The 24,063-nt window shown below is 52.4% G+C and overlaps 8 protein-coding genes and 1 non-coding gene across 9 annotated transcripts; 3 read left to right on the forward strand and 6 right to left on the reverse strand.

Moving 5' to 3' along the window:
* Positions 1–190: 190 nt before the first annotated feature.
* On the reverse strand, positions 191–1,737 carry J4E87_003444 (uncharacterized protein; the record flags this gene model as incomplete). The annotated part of the gene is made up of 3 exons (XM_049375072.1): positions 191–1,163; positions 1,213–1,657; positions 1,707–1,737. 3 exons carry the CDS (start codon positions 1,735–1,737, stop codon positions 191–193), a joined length of 1,449 nt encoding a protein of 482 aa, XP_049234994.1.
* A 1,071-nt stretch (positions 1,738–2,808) lies between these two features.
* J4E87_003445 (uncharacterized protein) lies at positions 2,809–4,229 on the forward strand (the record flags this gene model as incomplete). Its single annotated transcript, XM_049375073.1, has 4 exons — positions 2,809–2,815; positions 3,155–3,508; positions 3,557–3,859; positions 4,108–4,229. The coding sequence occupies 4 exons, from the start codon at positions 2,809–2,811 to the stop codon at positions 4,227–4,229; spliced, it is 786 nt and encodes a 261-aa protein (XP_049234995.1).
* A 196-nt stretch (positions 4,230–4,425) lies between these two features.
* On the reverse strand, positions 4,426–4,514 carry J4E87_003446. The gene has a single exon. It is a non-coding gene; the product is annotated as a tRNA-Asn (tRNA).
* A 410-nt stretch (positions 4,515–4,924) lies between these two features.
* J4E87_003447 (uncharacterized protein) lies at positions 4,925–6,629 on the reverse strand (the record flags this gene model as incomplete). Its single annotated transcript, XM_049375074.1, has 4 exons — positions 4,925–5,242; positions 5,292–5,836; positions 6,002–6,178; positions 6,230–6,629. The coding sequence occupies 4 exons, from the start codon at positions 6,627–6,629 to the stop codon at positions 4,925–4,927; spliced, it is 1,440 nt and encodes a 479-aa protein (XP_049234996.1).
* A 3,382-nt stretch (positions 6,630–10,011) lies between these two features.
* On the reverse strand, positions 10,012–11,955 carry J4E87_003448 (uncharacterized protein; the record flags this gene model as incomplete). The annotated part of the gene is made up of 2 exons (XM_049375075.1): positions 10,012–11,775; positions 11,947–11,955. The coding sequence occupies 2 exons, from the start codon at positions 11,953–11,955 to the stop codon at positions 10,012–10,014; spliced, it is 1,773 nt and encodes a 590-aa protein (XP_049234997.1).
* Positions 11,956–15,190: 3,235 nt separating this feature from the next.
* Positions 15,191–16,005, forward strand: J4E87_003449 (uncharacterized protein; the record flags this gene model as incomplete). Its single annotated transcript, XM_049375076.1, has 2 exons — positions 15,191–15,794; positions 15,848–16,005. The coding sequence occupies 2 exons, from the start codon at positions 15,191–15,193 to the stop codon at positions 16,003–16,005; spliced, it is 762 nt and encodes a 253-aa protein (XP_049234998.1).
* Positions 16,006–20,841: 4,836 nt separating this feature from the next.
* J4E87_003450 (uncharacterized protein) lies at positions 20,842–21,468 on the reverse strand (the record flags this gene model as incomplete). Its single annotated transcript, XM_049375077.1, has 3 exons — positions 20,842–20,976; positions 21,033–21,337; positions 21,453–21,468. 3 exons carry the CDS (start codon positions 21,466–21,468, stop codon positions 20,842–20,844), a joined length of 456 nt encoding a protein of 151 aa, XP_049234999.1.
* A 639-nt stretch (positions 21,469–22,107) lies between these two features.
* On the forward strand, positions 22,108–22,682 carry J4E87_003451 (uncharacterized protein; the record flags this gene model as incomplete). Its single annotated transcript, XM_049375078.1, has 3 exons — positions 22,108–22,299; positions 22,351–22,461; positions 22,518–22,682. 3 exons carry the CDS (start codon positions 22,108–22,110, stop codon positions 22,680–22,682), a joined length of 468 nt encoding a protein of 155 aa, XP_049235000.1.
* A 240-nt stretch (positions 22,683–22,922) lies between these two features.
* J4E87_003452 (uncharacterized protein) lies at positions 22,923–23,732 on the reverse strand (the record flags this gene model as incomplete). Its single annotated transcript, XM_049375079.1, has 2 exons — positions 22,923–23,631; positions 23,683–23,732. The coding sequence occupies 2 exons, from the start codon at positions 23,730–23,732 to the stop codon at positions 22,923–22,925; spliced, it is 759 nt and encodes a 252-aa protein (XP_049235001.1).
* Between the last annotated feature and the right edge of the window lie 331 nt (positions 23,733–24,063).

Genomic DNA, 24,063 nt, shown 5'->3' on the forward strand with positions numbered 1-24,063 from the left:
CAAGATGTCTTCGACCCGCAATTGATGGGAAACACAGATCAAAGAAGCGCCGAAAGGCAATGGCTAAGTTTGTATTGTCTAAGGAAGCTGCCTTTCTCTCTACTAAGAGGCTATCGTAGCTTTCATGCAGCCATCTTGAGCCATGCGGCCCGATGCTACACCACAATGCCGATATGGCAGGCCGTTCAGGTTAACGACTTCGGCTGTGCTCCTCCCAATCTTCTTTGTCAGCCTGGAAGTCTTCAATCCCCTTTTTCACTCTCGCGCTTTTCGATACTGTCTCTACCTGATTCAGTACTGATGTGAAGCCTGCCGAGTGCGAAATGTCATAGAACAGCTGTCGCATTCTTCCTGTGCTACTTTCGACTGCCTCGTTCAGCGCCCCTAACAACGTCAAGAAACGTCTGTCTTCATCCGCCTGACTCGCTTTCGTGTCGTTGACGAAGCGAGAGAACTCATGCGTCCAGCGAGTTATCTCGTTCTTCAGCTCCTGCGTCTCCTGCTTACCGTCTACCGTCGATCGAAAGATGTGTGGTATACAGGCCTGCAGCTCCTGACTAGTGGGCGCCACACTCGTGAGGAAAGAAGGCTTCGAAACCTTCTTCGGCTGTGCGTGTCGCTGTTTGAAGGCTTTGAACTCTTTTGCTCCGAAAGCACGGCGTTCGCTGTTGAGCTGGATGGTGGCAATTGATAGATTACCATGGCCAGTCGGATATTCACGACGGAGTGCGCTCTCAGCCGTAGTTTGGCCTTTCCAAAGCGTTGCACCTCCAACCTCCTGTGTCGAGGCTTCTCCGGAGGGATCACGAGCATACGCTATTGCCCTCGATGTTCTATATGGCAAAGCAGACATCGCATGTATGCTCACTGAAGGCAACCTCCTTTCGTGTATCTCCGTTGGGCCAGATGATTCGCCAACTATCGATCCGATCAGTGAACTCGCAGTAACATTGGGCTCGTTGTAAGCCAATCCTGTACTTGGTATCGCTTCCATCTGGACTTCTTCTGGCTTTGGGCTTGGTTTGATAAGTACGGCGTGTATCTCTTGCACCATCGCTCGGAACCCAGCATCTACAGCTGGGTTGCGCAACACCTCACTCAGCAAAGAATGTGTCTTTTCGTGGTTCTTCTTGCTACTTTCGCTAGCAGAAGTAACAGTCTCCCTGCATGTATTAGTCTATATTTACTCCGGACTTGAGCTACGAAGCTTACCAGACCACTGAAGTTAAGATGAGGTTTATCGCATCGGTATGCGACTTAAGCTTCTCTCGGTATTGTTGCAGCCACTGCTTCTCGCGGTCCCATCGTACCCTCTGCCAGTTAACGCGAATACTCTTCTTGACGTCTTCCAGCGTGCGCAAGCTAGTCTTCTCTTTGCCTGCCTCCATTTCGACCAGACGATACTTCTTCGTCACAGTATCTAGCTCCTGTAACGTTGAAGCGCAAGAGCTGATCATCATACCAAGCTTCTCCATGAGCTCGTCGCCATCTGGGAGCCCTGGTCTTGTAAGCACGTCATGGGACACCTCTTTGAGGTGATCCAGAGCACATCTCAGACTAAAGAGCACCTCCTCAAGCTCTCTCAAGTCGCGCGACGCTGCTTGCCTTCCAGAGCTGACGGTCGAGTATAGGTCGTACGCTAACTGGCTAACGAGAACTAGATACTATCAGTACGTTTGCGATAAACCACGGGTACGTGCACATACTTATATCTCCTATGGAGAAACCAAAAGACATCTTTGTTGGTCCTCGTCACGATGTGAGGATGGCAGAAACGTTAGCCCAGCTGAATGCGATGAATGCGGGCGCACGCGTGCGGCTGAGATCACCCCACCTCAAAATGCATAAATGTCTCCGTCGAGCTGACTTGCAGCCAATTTAATGATCGCCCCCTCTTCTTCTTTTATTATTATCAAAAAAATCAACCGCTCTACCTACAAAATCTTGCCGCTTTCGATGAGCACCATAGCGCTCCCAGTCGTCCCCACGGACTCCCGTACAATCGAGATTGAGGGCCTAGAGAACGTACAGAATGCCGTCCGAAGAAATACAGAAGATCAATCCCGAATATCGACGTTCTCCACTGTCATGCACGAAGACGAGCTGGTTTCTGAGCTATTGAAACGAATCAAAGGTTACCCATGTAGATCCCTAAGCCAAGTACTGCATTAACGTTGGATAGACTGCGGCTTCCGCAAGCCCGACAGCCTCTTCGATGCATGCAATGACATTATCCAATATGCTGACAAACAGGTGGTGATTGATCATGACGAAGTCGTCGTGGTTGGGGCCGACCAAACGTCGACCAAGCACACGATTAGGATCACGGAATCGCTCATTTCGCATGCGAACACTTATTACGGCAAACCGATTGATTTCAACATCAATTCCTCAACCTCGTCACAGCGGATTATTGACAGCAACTGTGGGTTTCACGTATCTTTCGAGCGAACGCCCAGGATGCCAGACGATGATAAGCTCCACCAGTTGCCGGGCTCGCTGGGAAGTTACGATCTCTTCAGTGTGGAGGCATATGCCGACTATCTACCGTCCAGAATCAGAAAAGCTGGCGGCGTGTTCCTTCCAATGTGGCAAAGAGAGGCCATGTGGCTCAACTTTCCAGAAGAATGTGACGAATGTGCGGTACGAGTCTTCGTTGGCCATGTCAATGCCGTCTCTGGTTTCACAATGGAAGAGATGGGAGAGAGAGAAGATGACGAAAGGGACCAAGATTACATCGTTGTTCCTGACCAGAAGTGGCTGGACGGTATCTGTGTATCCCCTGGTATCGTTCGGCAATTTGTCGCCATGCCACGTATGTCTGCCAACCACTCTTTTTAGCAACCAGTCAGACACAGCTTCCACTGACTCAATTTAGTTGGCTCCGGCTATACTGTAGAAGGACAAAAGACTTCAGAGGAGAAGCATGGAGGACTGCAGCTTGAAGTCACACCCAGGCTCTTTCACAGACAGCGCTTATGGTCGCGCTGCGGTGATCACTATATTTGCATCGAAGGAGGTTGTTTCGAAACCTTTTACCTTTTGAACGAGCAGGAAACGCCTCAACAGCTTGGTTGCAGAGTCGGTGAAGTCTTGAGGTCATACAGCGCAGATCCTGACCGTCGGGAGTCCTTCAAAATCAAACATCTGGTAGGATCAGAGACGACTATCAAACTCACAGCTTTTCAAGCACCCGCCATGTATCAAGCACCCACCATGTACCAAGCACCCGACATGATGCAAACACTCGACCACTTCGGCACGGCCGGATCGGCACACGACCGAGTGCTGTCGGGACATTCACACGGGTCAACAGATCCTTCATATGAGTATGACTCCCCTAGTCACGCGTCATTCCCAGAAATGGGTTATGGCGGCATCTCACCGGACGGGGTCTCTCTGGAAGGTAGCCTGTGCGAAGACACATCTGCAATGGAACTCGAAGAACCTGAGACCATGAATCTCAAGGACATCAAGGCCATGGGGATAGCCGCAGGTGGGAAGCTCAGTTAGTCTCGTCACTTCTCAATGCCGCCCTTGTTGACCTATGATGCAGTTCAAGACATATACAAAGACCCGTATCCAGCCAAGATATGGAACCACGCCGCAGCCCGCATCCTCCATGTGCATATACTCGACCCAACAAGCTGCGAGAAAATAACGCACATTGTTCCAACTCCGCCTTCCACCGATGTCAAGGCTTACACAGAGGCTGGTGGCCAGTACTTCGTCGTCGAGGAAAAGGTGGATGAGCGCCTCGACGGAGGCGATTTTGACAACGTGAAGAGTGTCAGCCAAATGGACCAACACATCGGCATAAGCACGGAACCAGAATTCGACCCGACGAAGCCGAAGATGTGTACGACATGCGAATTGCGACTGTGCGATTGCATGTGGGTCACTCTCTTCTAGTCCCCATTCTCAATTCACCCTCTTTTCACTCACTATGCTCTGTTTACTAACAAATTCTTAGTATACGCCCCTGCGACCACCAATTCTGCAACATCTGCATCAAGCGCATCGAGCAAAACAGCGACGAAGATGTGGACTCGGCGCGCAGAAACCGGAAGTGCCCGACTTGCCACAGTGCTGTTTCGCACGTAGCAGGTTTCTCCGCACCGATGAATCTGCCAGGCGAAGAGCCGTTGCGCGTCAAGGTACCAGTCAATGTGCTGAAGATCGAAGATGGTAGGGTGAGATTCGAGAGTGTGCAGAGGAGTAGGGTTTAATCTATAGCTGTCGATCGCATAACAAGGTGGCTCATCTTGGTAGTGATTGAGTAACTTTCTTCTGGGAGCAAAAATACAGTAACGTCATTGAAAGCATTCTTCTGCGGAACTGTGATGTGTCGCAGTCTTAGAGCAATTACATACAGCATCGCCATGGTGTGGTGCAAAAGGATGCTCATGGGGCAAAAAGATAATCCTCCTCCGGGAAGGCTCGAACTTCCAACCTCCTGATAACTAGCTACTGTTGTAACAGTCAGACGCGCTAGCCAATTGCGCCACAGAGGATCTGTTGATGGAATGCTGGTCAATTATAAACAATATAACTACACGCAAAATTCGATGATGACGAGCGCGGGTAGCCTCTCTCGATGTTCGCGGTCAGCATGGGGTTGCAGTATGTGCGTGGAGCGTAAGTGGGGTAGCTGTAATCACTTCTGAAACCTCCGCCGTCGCATCACCGAACATATCGTGAAAGCGCTATCAACGAAGCAGAGCTTCACGATGACAAGAGCGACAAAAAGGGCGCACATTGTTCAAGGTCTGATGATACGCAATAGTTTTAGACAACTACAAGAAACGGTTTCGCGAAGCGTCTATGTTCTAAGTCCCTGTTCATATTCATGCAAAGCAGTCTAGCAGTCTATTCCTCATTCGCGTGAAGCGTTACAGTGAAAGCAAAAAGGAACGCTGAAACATCATCTCAGCGGTCGCATCTGAATATCTGCGTCCTCATCCTCTCTTCGTTCGGCATCAAAGACTGGCGACATCAAGCCCCTTTCTTCTTCGCTATCCCCTCTCCCTGTTGGCTCAGCTATCTTCTTCGGCTGCTCCTTGTTCATTGCGACGTATATGGCCGAACCCAGGATGAGCGACGACCCAACAATGGATAAGGCACTCGGCGTTGTACCCCAGATCAATTTGTCGAAACCAAGCGCGAAAAACATCTGCATGTAGAGCATGTTCGTTGCGCGAGAAGACTTCTCGTATTGTAGGCCGGCGGCTAGGAGGAATTGCTGCATCACGTTAATAGACGCGCGACGCGAGATGGTAGACCAAACTTACCATGACGAACCCACAGATACCCAAAAAGAGTAGGTAGGACCAATCTTTCACACCTTTGGGAAGTAGAAAGCCGACGCCTGGCATAACGGCCATTGCCACCACACTAACAATCGTGCACCATGTTGCGAAGTAGGTGACGGATATGAGTGGATGCGCGCGCTTGCCGATCCATCGAATGGTGGTGTATGCTCCTGTTGATCCTATCACACCCAACATCGCGACTCCTACTGCTGCTGCTCGTTGCGTGGGTGTCACATCATCGTAGTCCGCAGCGAGACGATTGGGCGAAGCTGCAGTAGTGTTTGTCGGAATTGTATCCAAGCCCCCGGAGGCAGGAGGAACCGTGTCGCTAGAATGCGATAGCGCAGAGAATAAGGAGACAGGTCTTGCGATCAAGACCACACCGAATAGCGAGATGTATGCAGCTATCTGTTCCATCCTGGTGAACGGTTCGTTGATGAAGTAGGAGCACGCCCAGCAAGCGAGCGATGGCGAGAGGAATGTGATGACGGTGGCATCGGCCAGAGGCAGATACATCAGAGAATCTATAAGAGTCAGCACCGTGTCGAGTAGGTAGGACCCATATGATGTACTGTGGAGTTCATCACAGCGATGCAGTAGCAATAACCTTCAGACGTGATCCAATATCAGACGAGCTGAGACAAGTTACTGCAAACGCATGGTCCTAAGAAGGGGGGTAAGTGACTTACAGTACATGCCAAAGACTCCGAAGAAGCCAAACAATCCTCGAGCTACCAGCAACGAGCGCACTTCCTTCATACCGAATGGGAAGTGTTCTATCTTGCGATACCACATGTAGAATAAAGCACATGCCGTGGTGATACTCATCCTTGCGAACAAGATCTGAAATGGGTGATAGCCATTACCTAAAATCTGGATCAGCACAAGCGTATAATGTTACACAAGCATCTACCTACCGCTGTTTCCCTCCATTTCCAATATCCTCGTCGTAACGTTCATCAAGTTTCCAAAGAACTGAGCGAGCAAAACGTACGCTAATCCCTTGTTCGCCGTCCAAAACAAGTCGATCTTCTCTTTGAGAGTCCGCGGAGGGGCGGATGAGCGTAAAGCATATTCTTCATGGTATACAGGAGCAAAGTCTGGATTCCGACCAAGTCGTACAACATTCGCATCGTCTATCGATATGAGTGACGGATTCGGAGAAGGTACACGGATTGCCCCGCGATGAACGCTTAGCGCCTCATCGGTTTTATCGCCGGGTTTAAGTGAGGATTCAGCCTCGATTTCGTACTCGCTGAGACGCTGCGCGGGTTTATCATCGTCTTGAGGGAACGCGGGAAAGAGCGGCTGGACCATTGTGCTTCATGAGAGGTTCATGGAGGTTTGTGAGTCGGTGACGATGACATGAAGATACGATGGAAAGCGCTCGAAAGCCCAGCCATAGGCGGCGCCACTCGTCAATGAGGAAGGCGCAACCATCTCGACGAGTCACAGGCACGCGACACTGCCCCGGATCCACACATTCGCCCCTCTTTCGCGTCGCTTCTCCCCAGACCCCGCTGGTTCATGGAAAAGTATCCATCTTGAACGCAACCACGCCGTACACGGAGCTTGAGAGACTTCCGTGAATTGTGTTGGGACTTCGGATGTGGTTTTCTCATGATGACGTTGGCACTCCACCTGCATTGGTTCACGGTAGTACCTCGGTTCCATCTTCAACGATCGTTCGATAAGTACCTAGTCCGGGAAAATGACCGGAATCACAAAGTCGGTCTTCACGTAGGATGGGGTTATCCGGGCCTTTTCCAGCCCACATCTATGCGCGACCCAGACTCTGCCTCAGACAACCACGAACATCGGTTACAGGCAAGTTTGGTGGCAGCCACCCTCGGGAACGCGGAGAACGAGCTCAATGTTGACCTGATCGCCATCTAGTCACATTGATCCACTTGATGAAGGAACCATCAGCCCACCGTTGTCATGCATGGGTCGTCGAGACAAAGTTAGAGGCGTTCACATCGGCGCGTCGCGCCCACCGAAGGTTTACCACACCGATGAACGGCAGCAGACGTCAAATGTCGTACAGGACTAGCCATGCTTGCGCGCGTGGGTGTGTGGCTCAAACAAACTTCGAATACGAAGTTCAACGGGCGAACGGGTCGCAGCCACAAGATGGCGGCCTGAGGACGTTGCCGCAAGTCTGGTGATAGGCTACCATGAGGGACGTTGGAGTGTTGCAGTGTGTTTCTCGGATCAAGGCGTCCCACACTATCTTCCATTGAGGTGTGACAACATATCACAACACCAAACCGGTGAATCCAGGCAGGGCTCCATCTTCGAGAGAATTTGTCAATATTCAATACTTCACAGCACACCACTACCGGCATCAGTAGCGCTAGTCCGCGGCCCACGAACGCGAATTGCGGCATCTCCCAGCCCGCGAAACGGCGTCCACTGCTCTAGTGCACAACATCACCGTCTGCCATCCATGGATATCGCTTGACCATCACCAACGCTACCACTCGTCACACATTGGAATTGATGCAAGCGAAGCGCTCACCCCGGCCTGTCAGTCACACGTCCGCATACGGGGATCGCGCCAGGCTACCAAAACTGGGATACCCATTGTGTTACAGATAGATGAGAACCACAGCACCACGGCTGTCAGCGATAATCTCTGAACTTACTTTACGACCTTCGGGAAAGAAGTGTGCACCATCCTTGCGTCATGTGTGGACCCATAACAGCACCAGTAAGCTGGAACGAAAAAGGAAAATGAGTGGTGGAGCGTTTCATAACGACCACCATGACTCGCAGCTATGTATGGATACTATGGGGCGGATAAGGCTGGAACACACGGCAGCACGCGCTACACTCGACGTGATATTGGTGTGATGAATGTCTTTCTCATTGTAGCGCTCATTCCCAGCGACCAATCGCTAACGGTTCCCAGGAAAGGGAACGTAATTTTCCAACACAGTGGATCTGCCTAGGTACCTCCAGGGGTCGGAAAGACTCTCTTCGCAAGACGGTGTCCGCGGCAGACAGCCTCAAACCCCCGACCTGCAAAGGGCATTCCTTTTACAAACCCTAAATGCGCATCCGAGACGAACTGCTCGCATTCGCATCTTTCTTTAATTAGTGATGCACCATTAGCCGTAGTGTGCTGTGTTGGTTTAGCGATATTCCTTTCCTCCCTTACAAACCTTGGAATGAGGCATCGGCGCGAGATTTCTCTTGCACCAAGTAGACAATCCCCAGGCGAAAACCACAGTTCACGGTGCATTACCGACGTTTCAGGCTTGCCACGAGGAGACGCAGCGTACGCACAGATCGACTGCAAATCTCCCGCTCCAAGGCGCCCCGCGGGAGCGCGCGTTAACGAAAGCCCGTCGGCTAAAAGGGATTGGATTCTCCAACCCAACGTGACCTAAGCGCGCTGTATCACCAACAACTCTTTTGCATGATAGCCTTGACAACATGAAGGCAATTGCGAATACTGCCTATTTCAAAATGGCAAGAAACAAAAATTTGCTGTTGTCATATACGCAAGGGACCTTGATATTCTGCTTCGGACAGCTGTACCGACCGCTTTGCCTGCCCACTCAACGTTACGATTAAGTTTGAGGCCGCCGTTAAGACAAGCTAGGGCATATAAGATCGAGACTATGATGGCGCGCCTCGAGCGGAACAGACGATATCCGGTCACTGGTGTGCTTTTACCGTCTCTTTTCCCCCCTCCCCACATCACGAAGGACGGCACCGCAAACCGCTTCGGAGATGGCGACATTAGCGCGCTCAAGGAAGACCCATGATGTGAAAAGCCGCAAGAACCAAGGGTGATGGAAATACAAATCCTGGCTCCTGGTCGACGTTCTATGTGGATCGGCGTGGGGTACTGGATGATACATTTTCGGGTAAGGGAAGCTAGGCGGGAAGTATTAGCAGCGAAGGTGATATAGGATAGGGTGAGGCGGGGCGGAAGCGGCATGAAAGCGAACTATCGAGTAGTTAGCCAAGAGGGATAGCTGCAAGCGAAATTCTTTTCGCTTTTAGCTGGGAATGACTGTACTGAGGGTATCATAGGACGATCAGTATTTCTTCGCCCTCATGACTATTTGCAAAGTTTATGCTGTGGGACTTGGTGGCTGGGAAGCCAAGACGTTGATGGCGAGATGAGGTGCAGCTGTGTTATACCACGCGACTCGTATTGCGACTACCGTTGCGCTGGGAAGCAAGGCCGTTGTTCCCTGGCGCCTAAGCTGGATTGGACGGCTCATTGCATGGTATGGGTATTATGAGAACACCGCGTTCGCGTTGATGGAAGAGAATGCGAGTGCAGTGCAGTGTGCATTGAGATTTGATCATGCTGTCTCGCCAAACGATACCGAAAGAAGACTGACAGCGCATATGTCGTGAGAGCCAACATCAACGTCGAGAAACCGCATGCAGTGCGATAACGGAGAATAAATGCAGTGCAACGAATATAGTCAACCTCCACAAAAGGCCACCCACCACATCCCTCCACTCTTCGCTTGCTTTGTCCCAATAGCGAATCTTGACAGCTAGTACGCACCACCTAAAGTCCCACAGACTGTTAAGATGCCCATGCCTGTAGTGCCCCATCCATCCCATCCTTCGCGTTGCTCGACACATGTCGTGCAGATACCGGTAAACCTTCCTTTCAATCCCAATGCAGATCCACCTCCACCACCACCTCATCCTGCTTCGCAGTCGCCTACGCTGGCCCCCTTCCTAGCATCGCCCTAACGCCTGACGCCGCATACTCATGCGCGACGTCTGGCGCGCCCGGCAGGCTGGGAGCGGCATACCTGCTCTGGCCGCGCAGTTGACGCCCGAAGCTCTCGTCGTCATACACGACCGAGTCGTTGGTGGCGGCAATGTGCCTTTGGTAGAGTTGCTGGGATGCTGCGTCTTGTGATGCGTTGCCTACACCGCTGAGTGTGAGGCGCTGCTCTGTGCTGCCTGATCCGAAGGACTTTTTCAGTGCGGGCACAGACAGGTAGGATGCTGTGCCGTTTTGCCAGTTGTCCACGTCTGACCCTAGGAAGGTTTGGTTGCTGTAGGGCGTCGATTGTAGACGCGTGTAGTCGAATGTCTTCCAGTCGTTTGAGAAGGCTAGGTCGCCGCGTTGATGCACGTTTTTGCTTCGCGACATGCTTGCGTTGATGCTGACGTTGCCGCCTGAGGGTGCGTTGTAGGACGATTGCACCCATAGAGGGTATTCGAAGCTTTTGGAATAATCTGTGGATGCTGTATGTGTGCCTGTTGTCGACTGACGTACGATCTGGTCGTTACCGCCGTTGCTGAGAGTTCCAACGTTGGAGTAGGTGAGCTTCTGGGTCCAGGTAACTGCTTTTGAACCCGCGGGCGTGTCGAACGTGGATTGGATTTCTAGATTGCGAGTGACTTGAATAGAGTAGTCCAGGACGGTGCCTACACTGCTGTTCGAGTATCCGCGTTTTGACGAGTGTAGTACGATACTGGAACTCGTAACAGTGGTAGGCGCGGGTCCTGTGATAGCGTTGTTGCCAGCGTCAAGCCAAACGAAGATCTTCCCAGTAACGACCCAATTCGATTCGATGGCTGTCGTAAAGTTCCCGTTCCCACGACCATCATCATCGACGCCGACAACCTGAATCTCGAAGCTATGGGGTTGGCCGTCGCTGAGCAGTGGTATGAACGGAGTGATGTCGATTTCGTCTTCTCGCAGATCAAATGCATCGATGCCTACTATGGGCCTCCAAAAGCCAGGAACAACACCACCGGTGAAGATGACGGGAAAGGGCCAGGCGACTCCAGCCAATGATCCGTCGATGAGAAGACGAAGTTCTCGGAAGGCCGAGTGACCGTATAGCGTAGTGTCGTTGCCGAATGCGTTGGTGTCTGATGACAAGACATTGCTCCACCAGAACTCCTCGGCAGCCTGGCCACATGCGGAGATGGAGAAGGCCGCCTTCTTTGCGTTCTGCGGAAGCACAACGCTGTTGACTGCTCTTGTCTCCGGTACGACGAATACGCTGGATGCATCTTGACCCGACTTCCGTGCCGAGATTGGGATGATAACATCTGCGGGCTCGATAGCATCGTCGGCAGTAAAGAAGGTGGCGGTCAGCGTGGTATACCAGGAGCCCGTGTATGTATCGTCGACGATATTACCGAGGTCGAAGATTATCTTTTGTGGCGTATTGAAAAGAGATTGGTAGCTGCTCATGTCCTTGACATATGTCCATATTATGCCGGCTTGTGTTGGCTCGGCAGTGGAAGTCCGGAACACTTCGGTATCATCAAGGAACATCACACCGAGTCGGTCAAACTGCCGGCCGGCAGAGGTAACGGTAAAGTTGAAGGTAACCCTGTTGAAGCTGCAGTCCGGCGGGTTGAATTGTCCCACGAATGGCTGTCCGTACGAGGAGGCAAATGTATGGACCATCAAGGTCTGCTGGCATGCATCAACTGGACTCAGGACTGGTGGCGCAACCTGTAGGCATTCTAGCAGAGATGATTCGTTCGTAGCACGGTTTCTCAAGGACACGGTCTGGGGGTAGGGTTGCGCAAGCGGGGTAGTCGTGAGTAAAGCGGAAGTAGATTGAGATAGCGTCATTAGTATTAAGAGCAGAGTTACGAGACACAGTCGTCCGTTGTTGGGTACCGCTCCCATAGGTGATGCCAATTCTAATAGTTCGCCGTTACGCCTTGCATGAATTCCATCGCTCTTGCGCTTCCAATCGCACACGCTAAACGCCATTTTAGCAACCGGTCAGTAGCGGTTTGCTGTGAAAAACGCCGTTACTCCGTTGGAGAGGTATCTTGCGGAAGTCCAGGTATCTTGGTACACCGATGAACGCCAAATAAGAAAGTCGATGACGATGCGATAGCCAGCTGATGGGAGTCAGTACGTGATGTGATTCGTGACAAGTAGGCGAAACTTACATCGTCAATTCAAAAATGTAGCTGTTGCCTCATTCAAGATGCGGCGGAAGGTTGCGGAAAGTAGGTGTTGTGGGCGAAGGCGTGTAAAGTTGGTTCGGAGGTAGATCGTTGTTGCTTTGCCGTTCCGTGCTTTGCTAATTCCGTGGGTCCCCGCCGTATGAGAACGAGAGCAGTTGTTTCCGGCAAGCTCTTATTGGCCGCCTTTGTGATTGTCCCAGAATCTCTTAGTAGCGTTGCGAACTATTTCGTTATCTCCGAATCGTGTGCGATAGTAGTTCATAAGCGCAAATTCGTCTGGTGGGAGGATGTAGGATTGTGGTTGGGCGTTGAGTTTTGACCAGACTACGGCAAGGCGTTTCTCAAGGAATTGGGCAAGTTGCTGGTCAACGCCTCCGTCACTGTTTTGAGCAACGTGAACAGCCTGGCCAAGAGAGAGGTAGCCGTGGCCTGCTATATATTCCGTGTTACCACCCATGGTTGCTGTGTAATGCAGGATATATTGGTTGGTGATGAGGCTAAACGAGAGAGGAAGGAGCGACGGCTGATAGTAGTATAGTAGTAGTGTTGACAAGATAAGGAGCGTGGGAGTGGAAGATAATGTCAAGAGAGCGGTGACGGGTAGTGAGACACGGTGCAGAATAGGTGAGGAAGTAGTGCGGACAGGTAGTCTATATACGAAGGCATATTAATAGGCAAGTTGAGAATGAGACGAACCCACGTGGAGAAACAGGCAGATCCTGAACAACAACTCATGCAGCAGCGCAGGGTAAGAGCTTAGTCGAAGCCTCAAACAGTTGGCTCCGGGAGCGTGCCGTTTTGGGCGCTGTCAAGTTGTGAAGCGAAGGAATGGGTGTAACACGAAAGCACAGTATCATCCCGCCGAATAATGTGAGAGACCAGGGCCCTGGTCCGCCAGGAAGTCACAAACGGCGCCGAGCTTTTGCAAGGGCATGGCGATCAACTCCAGAGTCCAGCCGAGCTAGCAGGGGGGACAGACGACGCTGGCGCCGTTCGAAGAGGAGCCCTTGTCCGGTGCTTTGGGACGTCAGAGGGCAGAGGAACGCTCGTGACCACGGGCCAATCAAGGGGCTAATGCGGCGGCAAGAGGACGATGTTAAGGCCAGGTAGATGAATAGTGGTCTCCATCACTCGTCAGCTCAGTACCCAAAGCTCAAAGTTTGAGACTGGTGCGGTTGCAGGGTTGTGGGAACGCCGAAAACTTTAAAGGATCAACTTGCAAACCTTCCCAGGCGCTCGCAGCCAGGCGCCGAGCCGTGCTGCAGGAATGTCGGCTAGAGAGTTGGACGAAAAGGAAAGGGCGAGCCAGTTAATGGCAGGTGAACGCCCACTAAAGCAGATGAGTATACTATACAGTCGTTGCAGGTTGGCGATGTCGTGATGCAGTTCGGCAGTGGGAGTGGCGCCGGGAATTGCAAACGCGTCGCCAGGCATCAGGACGAGTCGGCGACTGCAGCGCAGCGGAACCATGTGTGGAACCTTGTCAGATCGAATCAGGCTAATGTAAAACGTTGGAGACTGTTAGAGGCCGGATGCGTCCGCGAGATGCCAACGCCCTTGAGCAGACGCTCGACCATGTAAATGCAGGCAGTTGTCATACCCAAGGATGATCAGCCCCACCCACCGCCCACCCAGAGTCACCCCATGCGAGGCGAGGCGACGGGATAATGGCATGCGGTTGCGAGGAGAGTGGGTTGTGAAACGATTGTATTGACTGGACTTCTGTAACGGAGGGCACTCCTGTTCCACTACTCCTGCGCTTTCGGTACCAGCGAACAGGTTCGCATACAGAGAGAGCTGGACCCGCACGGTCGATAATAAAGCTACGCGTGGTGACCCCGCAATTTAGAATTCAAGATGCACAGTAAATACGACGCGTGAAATGCAATCCGGCACGCCATGGAGGTCCATGCTGGCGCGATGCATCTCGAGTGTGATGCCGGCTGGCAGGCGGCGGCCTAGTTACGCCACACTTCGGGCGTGCTCGACGGGCTTTTGGGACTGCAAATGACCGGCGCGCTTGCGAGACATCACACTGATGTTGCTGGCCAAGCGACGGCGAAGGAGTCGGGCGTGCGTCGCTGCAAGTGCTGCCCATGTTCCGCCCGCAAGGGGGCTTCGTGCTATGCCCTTCTGGTCATGGACTGCAACAGATGTTTGCAGGAAACACGCTTCGAGACTCCCCGAGGAAGCTCTTGGCCACGGTTGGGCTAATGCAGGCTGACGCTTCTGTCAGGCAACTCTGAGATTGTGCGCACGACACGACCCCGGCGTGCTGGCTGTGGACGAACGGCAGGGTCAGTTCGCCATGTAGAAACTGAAGGCGTTCAGGAAATGAGACAGTTCTGGCAGAGATGGGCGAAACTGTTGAGCGGCTGCTCCACCAGGGCTGCTTCACGCCATCAGTGCGCGGCGTGACATATCATCGGTAGGATCCGACATGCGACATGGCCACGACAATGACACGAGGGTTGAGGCAGCGACATTTCGGTCAGTGACTCGGTAAACTCTGGCTTCTTCATTCTAGCGCGTCCACGGCGGGATGTTGTGCGTCGTCCTTCTGCTTCGAGACGAGAACCACGAGGTGTATGGATGATGCCCGTCGCCGACGGTATGCTCCGGGCAGCGATTACTACTACAACGACTGCGTGTGGTATCTACGGGTAAAGCAGAGTCGGCAATCGCGTTAGGAAGAGTGCATGCGCGCGCGGTGCATCCACGGATGGCGCCATGGGCCCTCGTGCGGCGACGGTGAATCTGTCGGGGGGCGGGATTACCATGATCCGATGGACGGACCCTGACTAAATTATATGGCAATGGTGACGATGCACCAACGGCGGTAGCTTTGGCGAGGTTTTGAGAGTGCGACAACGAGCCTGAGTCGACCACACCGCCCCACGTGAAAGCCGATTCACCTGCCCTGCCCATCTCCGATCGTCCATGCCATGAAGCCACGAGTCGCCCGTCTGTGGCCTGCCACGCTGCCGTTTGGCGGTGCCGCCAGTGGTGCCGCCTCACGCCCATCGGCGCCCTTCCTCCGCAACTTCTTCACCTCTGCCCAACCCGCCGCCCGGCCCAGCCTAGGACGCAAGTCGCTGCACCACGGCGCCCTGCTGCTGTTCCGCTACCAACGATCTGCCCTCGGCCGCCGCTTCCGCTCGCTGCGCTTCAAGAGCGACAAACCGCCCGTCCAGTCGCACAACCCCACGCCACACCTTGGCAGTCCCGAACCTGCGCCCTCGGTATCGCAGCGCCTCAAGAAGCTTTCTCGCGAATATGGCTGGACGGCAGTGGGCGTCTACCTGGGCCTGTCCCTCATCGACTTTCCCCTCTGCTTCATGGCAGTGCGGCTACTGGGCACGGACCGGATAGGTCACTACGAGCATGTGCTGAAAAATGCGCTCTGGAGTGTCGTGCGTGTCGTTATTCCCGACGCTGGCAAGAAGCCCGCAGAGGCCGAAGCCGACGAGACGACTGCCGAGGCCACCGCGAGGGAAGGCTACGTCGAGGCTGGAAAGGCGGTTGGACACGACGGAGGGTCAAACGCATGTACGCAAGACGTCTGCCTCTGCTGCTGTATACACTGCTAACAACCACCACAGCCATCTGGTCACAGCTCGGCCTAGCCTACCTCGTCCACAAATCACTGATCTTCTTCCGTGTGCCACTTACCGCAGCCGTCCTCCCCAAGGTGGTCAAAACATTAAGGAGCTGGGGCTACAACATCGGCAAGAGGAAGCCCAAGACGCCGCCAGTCTAATTGCGAACAGACTTTCACCACCCGCCCACGGGCCATCGAAACCACTCCTTGTACATTCATGCATTACGACTTTGTAACAACATACACCTGTAGGATACGCATGTCAGACGAGCACCTCTGTTACATTCTACTAGTAGCGCACCAGCACATCTAGCGTCTCTCGACGTTGACCGCAATGTATATTCTCGGTCCTTGCAGCGGCATGTCTTGACATTAGACAGCAATCACCGATACATCTAATTCCTCTTTCAATACATTCACCTATACAGCGAATCCCTGTGGTGGTTCTCTTGAATTTGACATCTTCCATTCATTCCCGCGCGTCTACTCTTCAATGCCGAGGACGGCACCTCAGGACAAGGAGCGTTTCAGGCCTCCCCCACGATCGCTCGCCAAACCTTGTCGGTCCAGACGAGCCGCGGAGTGCTCTCCGCAGATTGTGCTCAAACCTAGCGCAATAACCCCGCTGCTGGGAATGTTGCTAGAAGAACTTCAATCGTTGGCAAAACCGCGCTTACACAAGGAGCACCCTGTGCTCACGAGGGTACCAGCCGTGCGAACAGCAGCCGTAATGTTATGCATAACATACAAGGCGTGCAGGGGAGCGTGGCCTTGTTCTCGACCGCACCCTCGCGTTGCTGTTGCCGGCCCTGGACGTTGGGAATAGTAGTAGCAATACCAAGCCGAACTACCATCGACTTCGGACCTTCGGACCTTCACCGTATATCGGACTTCTTTTTCGAGCTTTCCCGGAACGCGGTATCAAGACTGCAAATCTTCGCCCAAGTTGCAGAGTTTTGCCGCATGGGACATGGTGTTCTCATCCGAGCTTTACCCAGTCACCAAGTTCCACCTCGTTGGACTATCCCTATTGCGCATCGGGCCTTCTTGTGTGGAAAGTTTCCCTACCTTCGGGATTTCCCCTACACTCTAAATCTACTCGCTTACCCAATTCGTACCCTGAAGCCGTTCACACCGATGTATCTTTTAGCCTCGGGGGCATCTTTTTGAAACCTTGCAGTCTCCTAATCGATAAACCATGTGAACCATGTGCTGCTCTGGCAGCGATTAGTCTTCTCCATACTTGGCATCCATCATAATCGTACGATGGGCCTCGAGGCTTATATGTACATCAGTCTTATATGTCGCTCTCGATTATTCTGAAGCCCAAACTATCGACCTTTTGACCGAAGGTTGATCAAGATGACCAAATACATGCTCCGGAGGAAGGCTGCACGCGCGTCGACGCTCATCACATTAAAATCTTGGATCACGATGTGATGCCAATACGCACACTGCGGTAACTTGTTTCCGATGAAACGCGTTACAAGCATCCACTCTGTATTTTGACAACGATGGCAGCCTCGCTTCGTGCCGCCGACAAGGCATCAGCCGCGAACCTGCAATTGTGACCAACTGCCGAATTGAGGCGTCGCGGAGATGATGTGTCTCAACGGTACAACAGCATTGACGGGAGCTAAAAGCTTAAAGATGTAGCTAAGCCGTCACATCGCAAGTACGCGGAGAAAGTCCCAAACAGGTAAGCAATGATTCATCTATCGATGATCACTTCTTGGTCGCCGTATACGGGTCAAGACACTGCCGTCGACCATCTACCAGATTGGTAATATACGGAATATACGGAGATGAGATCAGTCATATGGAAATGCTAAGATAATGTGAGGCGTTCTTGCACGTCCCAGGATACCCTTTCGAGAAATGCATGAGGCTGATTTCAAGTGTCGCTATCCCTATAACTTTCCCCGCTGTCGTCCGTAACTACCGCCAAGGCTTCCCCGTCGTTACAAGGGCAGAGAGTACGCGGTGTCCGTATCATCATGTCGACGGGTAGGGGCACCGGTAGACCCATATAACAACCGCTCAACACGTCTCGACAGCCGTAGTGCTGCCGGAACCCGACATTCCAGATGCTTCCAAATAGTACAGCATCCTCGTAAAACAACGCAAGGCAACGTGGTTGAACAAGGTATGTATGAACGCAATGAGACCCGAGTAGCCACATGGTAAGGCAGCCAGGTCAATTAAACGCTCACGGGGTCGTTCTTGGAACATTCTTAGAGGGCTTGTATCGAAGTTGTAGCTGTTCGAGCAAGCGTGACAAATTGGTTCCTGATTCTACAAAAATTTGAAAATCGTGATGTACGGACGGGTACGGGTGAGGTTCGCGGGCGCGTATATCCTGGTGGACCTCAGTCGTTTCAAACTCTGGAAACGACATAAGCATCTCATCGTAGGCAATGATGTGCGCCATGCCCAACATACACGACGTACACGCGTCAATCCTGTGCGACGTGCTGCCGAAGAAACTGCGCATCGTGCGCGAGCGTAGCTGTAGAGGAGAGAGAGAAAAATTCACCGACCGCGATTTTCTTCCAAACCACGCCTGCACGTGTCTGCGCTAAACCCGATGTCACAACCCTGCATGTGCCCCTAACCCCTTTGATCCACAACCAACCCGAGCAAGCCTCACCCACGCAACGCAACCACCAACGCGCATCCCCAACACCCACCCTAAATACCCCACCCCACATGACTTCCTCCAATCTCGCGCCGCATTCCCTACGATGAAAGATCGCGATCCTCAAATCCCATTGTACACCGGCATACCATGCCCCGCCTTCCGCTGCGCCTCTTCCGCCTGCCGACAACGCGAGCGAAGCGCCGTCGACGCATGTACACCATGTTCTTCCTGCTGTTTGTGATGGTGGCTTTTGTGCTGCCTTTTTACGTCATTTACAAGCCGCCGAATGCGTTGGTACGGTATTTTCAGCGGAGGTGGCCCGATGTGCTTTGGCACGTGCCTTTGGCAAAAACAGCGGGAGGAGAGAAAGTTGTTGCTTTGACGATTGACGATGCGCCGTCGGAGTACACAAGAGAGATTCTGCAGGTACTAGAAGAATACGATGCGCATGCAACGTTCTTTGTTATTGGAGGCCAAGTCCCAGGAAGACAAGATGCACTCGAGGCTCTCGTGGAAAACGGCATGGAACTTGGAAACCACGCCATGCACGACGAGCCATCCCGTTCCCTCAGCCCTGAAACCCTCACTGCAGAAGTAACCCAAGTAGAAGGTTACATCAACGGCACCTACGACGCAGTGGGGAAACCGCACCCGCCACGTTACTTCCGCCCTGGCTCGGGTTTCTTCAGCACGAGGATGAGGGCGCAGATTAGGGAGATGGGGTATCAGATGGTGCTGGGTAGTGTGTATCCTCATGATCCGCAGATTGCCCACCCGGCGGTTAATGCGCGGCATGTGCTTAGTATGGTGAGGGAAGGCAGTATTGTTATTTGTCATGATCGGAGGGGGTGGACGGCGCCGATGTTGAGGAAGGTGTTGCCGGTGTTGAAGAGGAGGGGGTATAGGGTTACGACTGTGTCGGGGTTGTTGGAGGCGGCGGGGAGGGGGTGAGGTGTGGAAAAGCAATGAGATTGCAATAGTAGGAAGAGCTGCGGCGGAGCATGAGGTGTCGACATCGAGGAGATGGCGATCGTATGGGAATTGCGTTCATCCGTCCAAACGATGATAAGATAACGTAGCATCGCGGCCGCATCTGGAAGTCCTCCCAGATGATTTGTTCCGGTCGATGGCGTGTCTGCTCTATGCTGAGACCACAGTGCAGACTGCCACAAAATATCGTTCTTCTCAATGTTACAAGCAGGACCAACACCGAAAGAATTATTAGCGGCCGTCCATACACCAGGAGTACACCTAGATACTGTATCGGTACAGCAGATCTTATATCAAAGGAATCGGTCGACACACGGGTAGCAAGTCGACAGAAGCAGTACATCATCCCTAAGGAATGATCATTATCTTCAAAAGCTTTGTTTCTTCTCTGTGATCTTGTATTGACCAAGATTTTTGCGCGTAAATCCCAATCTTTCGAACTACAACTCAGCCAGTTCTCCGTTCGTGTTCAGCAGACAGTGTTTATCCTAAACCACAATGAAACATATCATCACGAGTCTAACAACCAACACCACCGCAGACATCGGAAGCCTCTTCCTAGCCGTGTTGATATCCCACTCATCTCAGCTATAATTCTCTCTTCGTTACCGGTACAAGCATTCATAAAAACTCCGCTCATAACATGATGACACCCACACATACATACACATTCTCCTATATGCAATCTACACCTGCGGTCTTGATAAGCAAGCCTTAGTCGTCTTTGCAGCTGCATGCAGCGAAGCATATCTAGGTGAGGTATCCGGGAAGACTTCCGGGTAGCTCATGGCACGAAGTTGTTCAACGTCATAGTTGTCATGGTTCGACATCACCATCACGCCTTCGCGGCAAAGACAAAAGTTAATGTCGTCAATGCTGTGTAAAGCAAGTTGGATGGATTTTTTGCATCACAGCTTGTCTTCGGTTACTAAGAGTCTTCTAAGTTTTGTTGTTGTGTAGTGCGAGGATATAGGAATGACAGAGGTTGTGCTAGAATTTATCAACGTCTCCATGCTGAAGCGAGTTCAAAAGAAAGACCTGTGGCAGCTCAAAGAATGAGTCTGAGCAATGTTCGTGTGTCAGGATAGGTGTTAGATATTACCAAGCCTCAAGGACATTACCTCATGGATGTGTATGACTTTCAAGCACGTTGATCAAAACACGAACAAAACAACATCACCATTGCATAATCAAGACGATTGCATGAATTATTTCCTTCATTGAGGTATATTACATCGTAAGCAAGCCCTTTATCAAGCTTTTTGCTAGCTCATATCATCTGCATCATTCGCTGACTGTAGCATCAATCTAAACCGCCAAAGATGAGAATCCCTAAACTCCTCTGCCGTTATAGGGCGAGACGCTTAGTCGAAGGGGTTGGTGCGGGTTCCCCAGTAGGTGAGGAACATGCTGAGACCGACGGTCTCGAGGACGCGGGCAAGGGCACCAATGGCGATGGTGTCCATGGGGCGCTTCTCGGTGACGACCTGGGAGACAATCTGTTTACCTGTTAGTGGATAATTGTGGAGTTTGGTTGACACGTGGGATGACGTACGGAGGGAGCGGCGGAGGCGAAGAAGATCAGGGAGCCGAGGTAAGCAGCACCCTTGTAGGTGAGAGTTCCGGTAGCGTTGATCAGAGCACCGACACCGTAGGCCTGGATACCAGAGCCGAGGACGGAGCTACCCCACGATGCGGCGGCGGTAGCGGCCTCCTTGCTGTGGAAGTACTCCTCCTTGGAGTTGGCCTGCTGTGCGCGGCGGTATGCGTCACCGAAGACGGGGCCGAGGACAGCGAGGGAGACGGCGTGGTTGAAGGCCGTGCCGAGGGCGATGGCAGAGGGCTTGACGGGAGGGAGGTCTGAGATGAATTGTTAGTCAGATTCTTCAATTGCGATGCGGAAGCTGCCAGACATTGCGCAATTGCTCGTCCAAGTGCGGGCAGCAGCTACAACGTGGAGTGAATGAATACTTACAGTGTAGGGAGGCCATTGTGATGGTGGTATGTGGTTTGGGATGAGGTTATGGGGAGAGTAAAGTGAGTTTGCTTGTGGTGATGGTTTGCAGGAGACCAGGAAGACGAGCTCTTTTGTAGTCGCAGCCGCAGCGAGGGCCTGCACCTGACATTCGTATGACGTAGATGCCAAGGCCCCACTCAATCGTGGACAATCGAGCCAGAACCTGGCTCAGCCCGTCCCAATTGATGCAAGTCCCATCCACTTGCCCTCGTGCGGGTCTGGACTGTACGCCATAGCAACTTTAGCATGGCCACAGCACGGCCAAAGACTGGCTTTTCGACTTTCGACGTGCTTCCTTCGCGCGTCTCTCACTCAGGTACGTCACTTGGGAAGTGGAGTGAGCAGGGAGCTCGGACCCACTACCCCATCTGCCAGCAATTTGCGGCTGCGGGTTGTGTGCTTCCAGGATTTAGCGCTCGCATCCCCCTCGGTTCGTCGACAGGTACACCTTGCCTTTGCGTCGGGGAGGGGGATGATTTTCCCTCTATCCTTGTCGCACCTCTGCCAATGCGCTTCCGCTGCTGTCCTGCAGCAAAGTGCGCGCATAGATTTGCTTTTGAATTGAACCACTGCCAACTTCACGCGCTCCACGGAGCTATCTCCTAGCGGCATGATGATACCAAAGAAGGCCTTCGGCCTCGTTGTTTGCCTGCTTCTCGCGACAGGCCTCATACTTTTCTCGCGGACGGTGGGACATTCGCTCGCCGAGTACTTCTTCGGGCCGTATGGGCCAGTCATACCCTACACCACGCATATCGTGTTGTTCCAGTTCAAAGACGGCACCAGCAAGTTCGCTGTCAAGGAGGTCAGACGCGCAAGACCCACGCTGATGAGCGACGCTGAGACCACTTCTTAGGTGATTGCGCAATTCTTTGGGCTGAAGAAAACATGCATACATCCAACTACGCTCAGGCCGTACATTGTTTCGATCTCGGGAGGGAAGGATATCTCGACTGAGAATCTGCAGGTATTCAGCGCCGATCGAAGTTTGGAGATCGTCAACCATCTGACCTTCTCGAACAGAACGGCATCAGCCACGCTTTTGTCCTGCAGTTCCATTCCATCGAAGACCGTGATTACTACGTCAATGATGATCCAGTTCACAAGACATTCAAAGAGGCGGCAGCATCGGCACTCGAGAAGGCGATTGTCGTCGACTATCAGAATGGGGTTTTTACAAGTGTGTAATTCTAAGAAAAGCAGTCTATCTTGCGTTCGGAAGAACAACGCGTCCGAATGCCCTCGTCAAAAAGGCCTTTCCTTCGTCGATATACCATTATCCGCCAATTGGAAATACAAAATAATCAATCAACTCCGATACTCCAAGTTATTACTCTCGCCGACTAAACCTCCACGCCATGAAACACCTTGCAACTCCAGCTCATTCGATCGTCGTTTTCAGGAACCCACCAAAGCTTCTCTCGATCCTCAATCCTCCGTCATCTCCCTCGCCTGCTCTTCCATCTCTCGCCTATTCTCACATGTCTCCCTCTCTTCAGTCGTTGCATGACCATGATAGTCGCATAATTCAGGCTCCTTGACGTCTTCCATACCATAGTCGCGGAAATCGCTAAGATGTTTCATAAGCTTTGCTATGAAAGGAAACGGCAAATTCTGGATCTGTTCAGTCTCCCAGCACTCACCGTTACCGTGGTAGCAGAAGCCGTCGATAATCATGCGAAGAAGCGGATCCTCATCGTTCAAATTCTTGACCGCGTAGGCAACGTCGTTTAGATTCGGCAGTTTATACGCAGTTTCATCCCCGAGATGCTCGAAGAGCGCGTCCAGGCAATCTCGTTTCAGCTTAGGGACGTTGTACTTGTCGGAGAACACGTAGAGTTTCATCAGCTTAGCGGATTGGAAGTAGGGGTATTCGTCGCCGCCGTTGTAAAGTGCGAGTAGTCGGGGAGAGTCTCCCTCCGTAGGAAAGCGTTGACGATAAAGCCAGTGGACGAACAGCTCGAAGATGTTCGCTTCAGTGTCAGGCAGGGTGACGATTTTGTCTTTGGCTTCTTTGAAAGATCCTTTCAGAGCAGCGAGGAAGAAGGGCGAGTAGTAGACGATGCGATTGAGCTGCACAGTGAAGCGTTTTGCCTTGGGTCCAACAACGATCTCAGCCATGGCGGTGTTAGGTGCTCTATCAAGGTCAGTACCTTGGGTAGTATGGGACTTGGGTATAATGACTTACGATATTCGGGGTTGAGTCTGTGCTCCCTGTTGCTGATTGGTGGACGACATATTGTTACTGAGAAGTTGATGTATAGTGGATAAAGGAGAGAGGAAGGCAGACAAGCGCGCGAAAGTCGGCTTTATATACACCTAGGTAGCCTGATCTGGGAGTTGATATCGTGGTCACTGCGGCGTTAAGCCCAGTGAGGGGATCCTTCACTACGACGCATCAGACTTCGTGATCTGGGTCACCTCGACATCTCGAGCGCGTATACGAGCAAATTACAAACGGGGCGAGGCAGTTGCACTGAGATTCCCGAAGGACTTGTGATCACCCGTCCTGTATTAAAGACGTACGCTGCGTCACAAAGCTTGCTCGAAAGTTGCTTGATCAATCCGC

Source organism: Alternaria ethzedia (genome assembly GCF_023757985.1).
Source record: "Alternaria ethzedia strain BMP 0044 chromosome Unknown scaffold_6, whole genome shotgun sequence".
NCBI lineage: Eukaryota > Fungi > Ascomycota > Dothideomycetes > Pleosporales > Pleosporaceae > Alternaria > Alternaria ethzedia.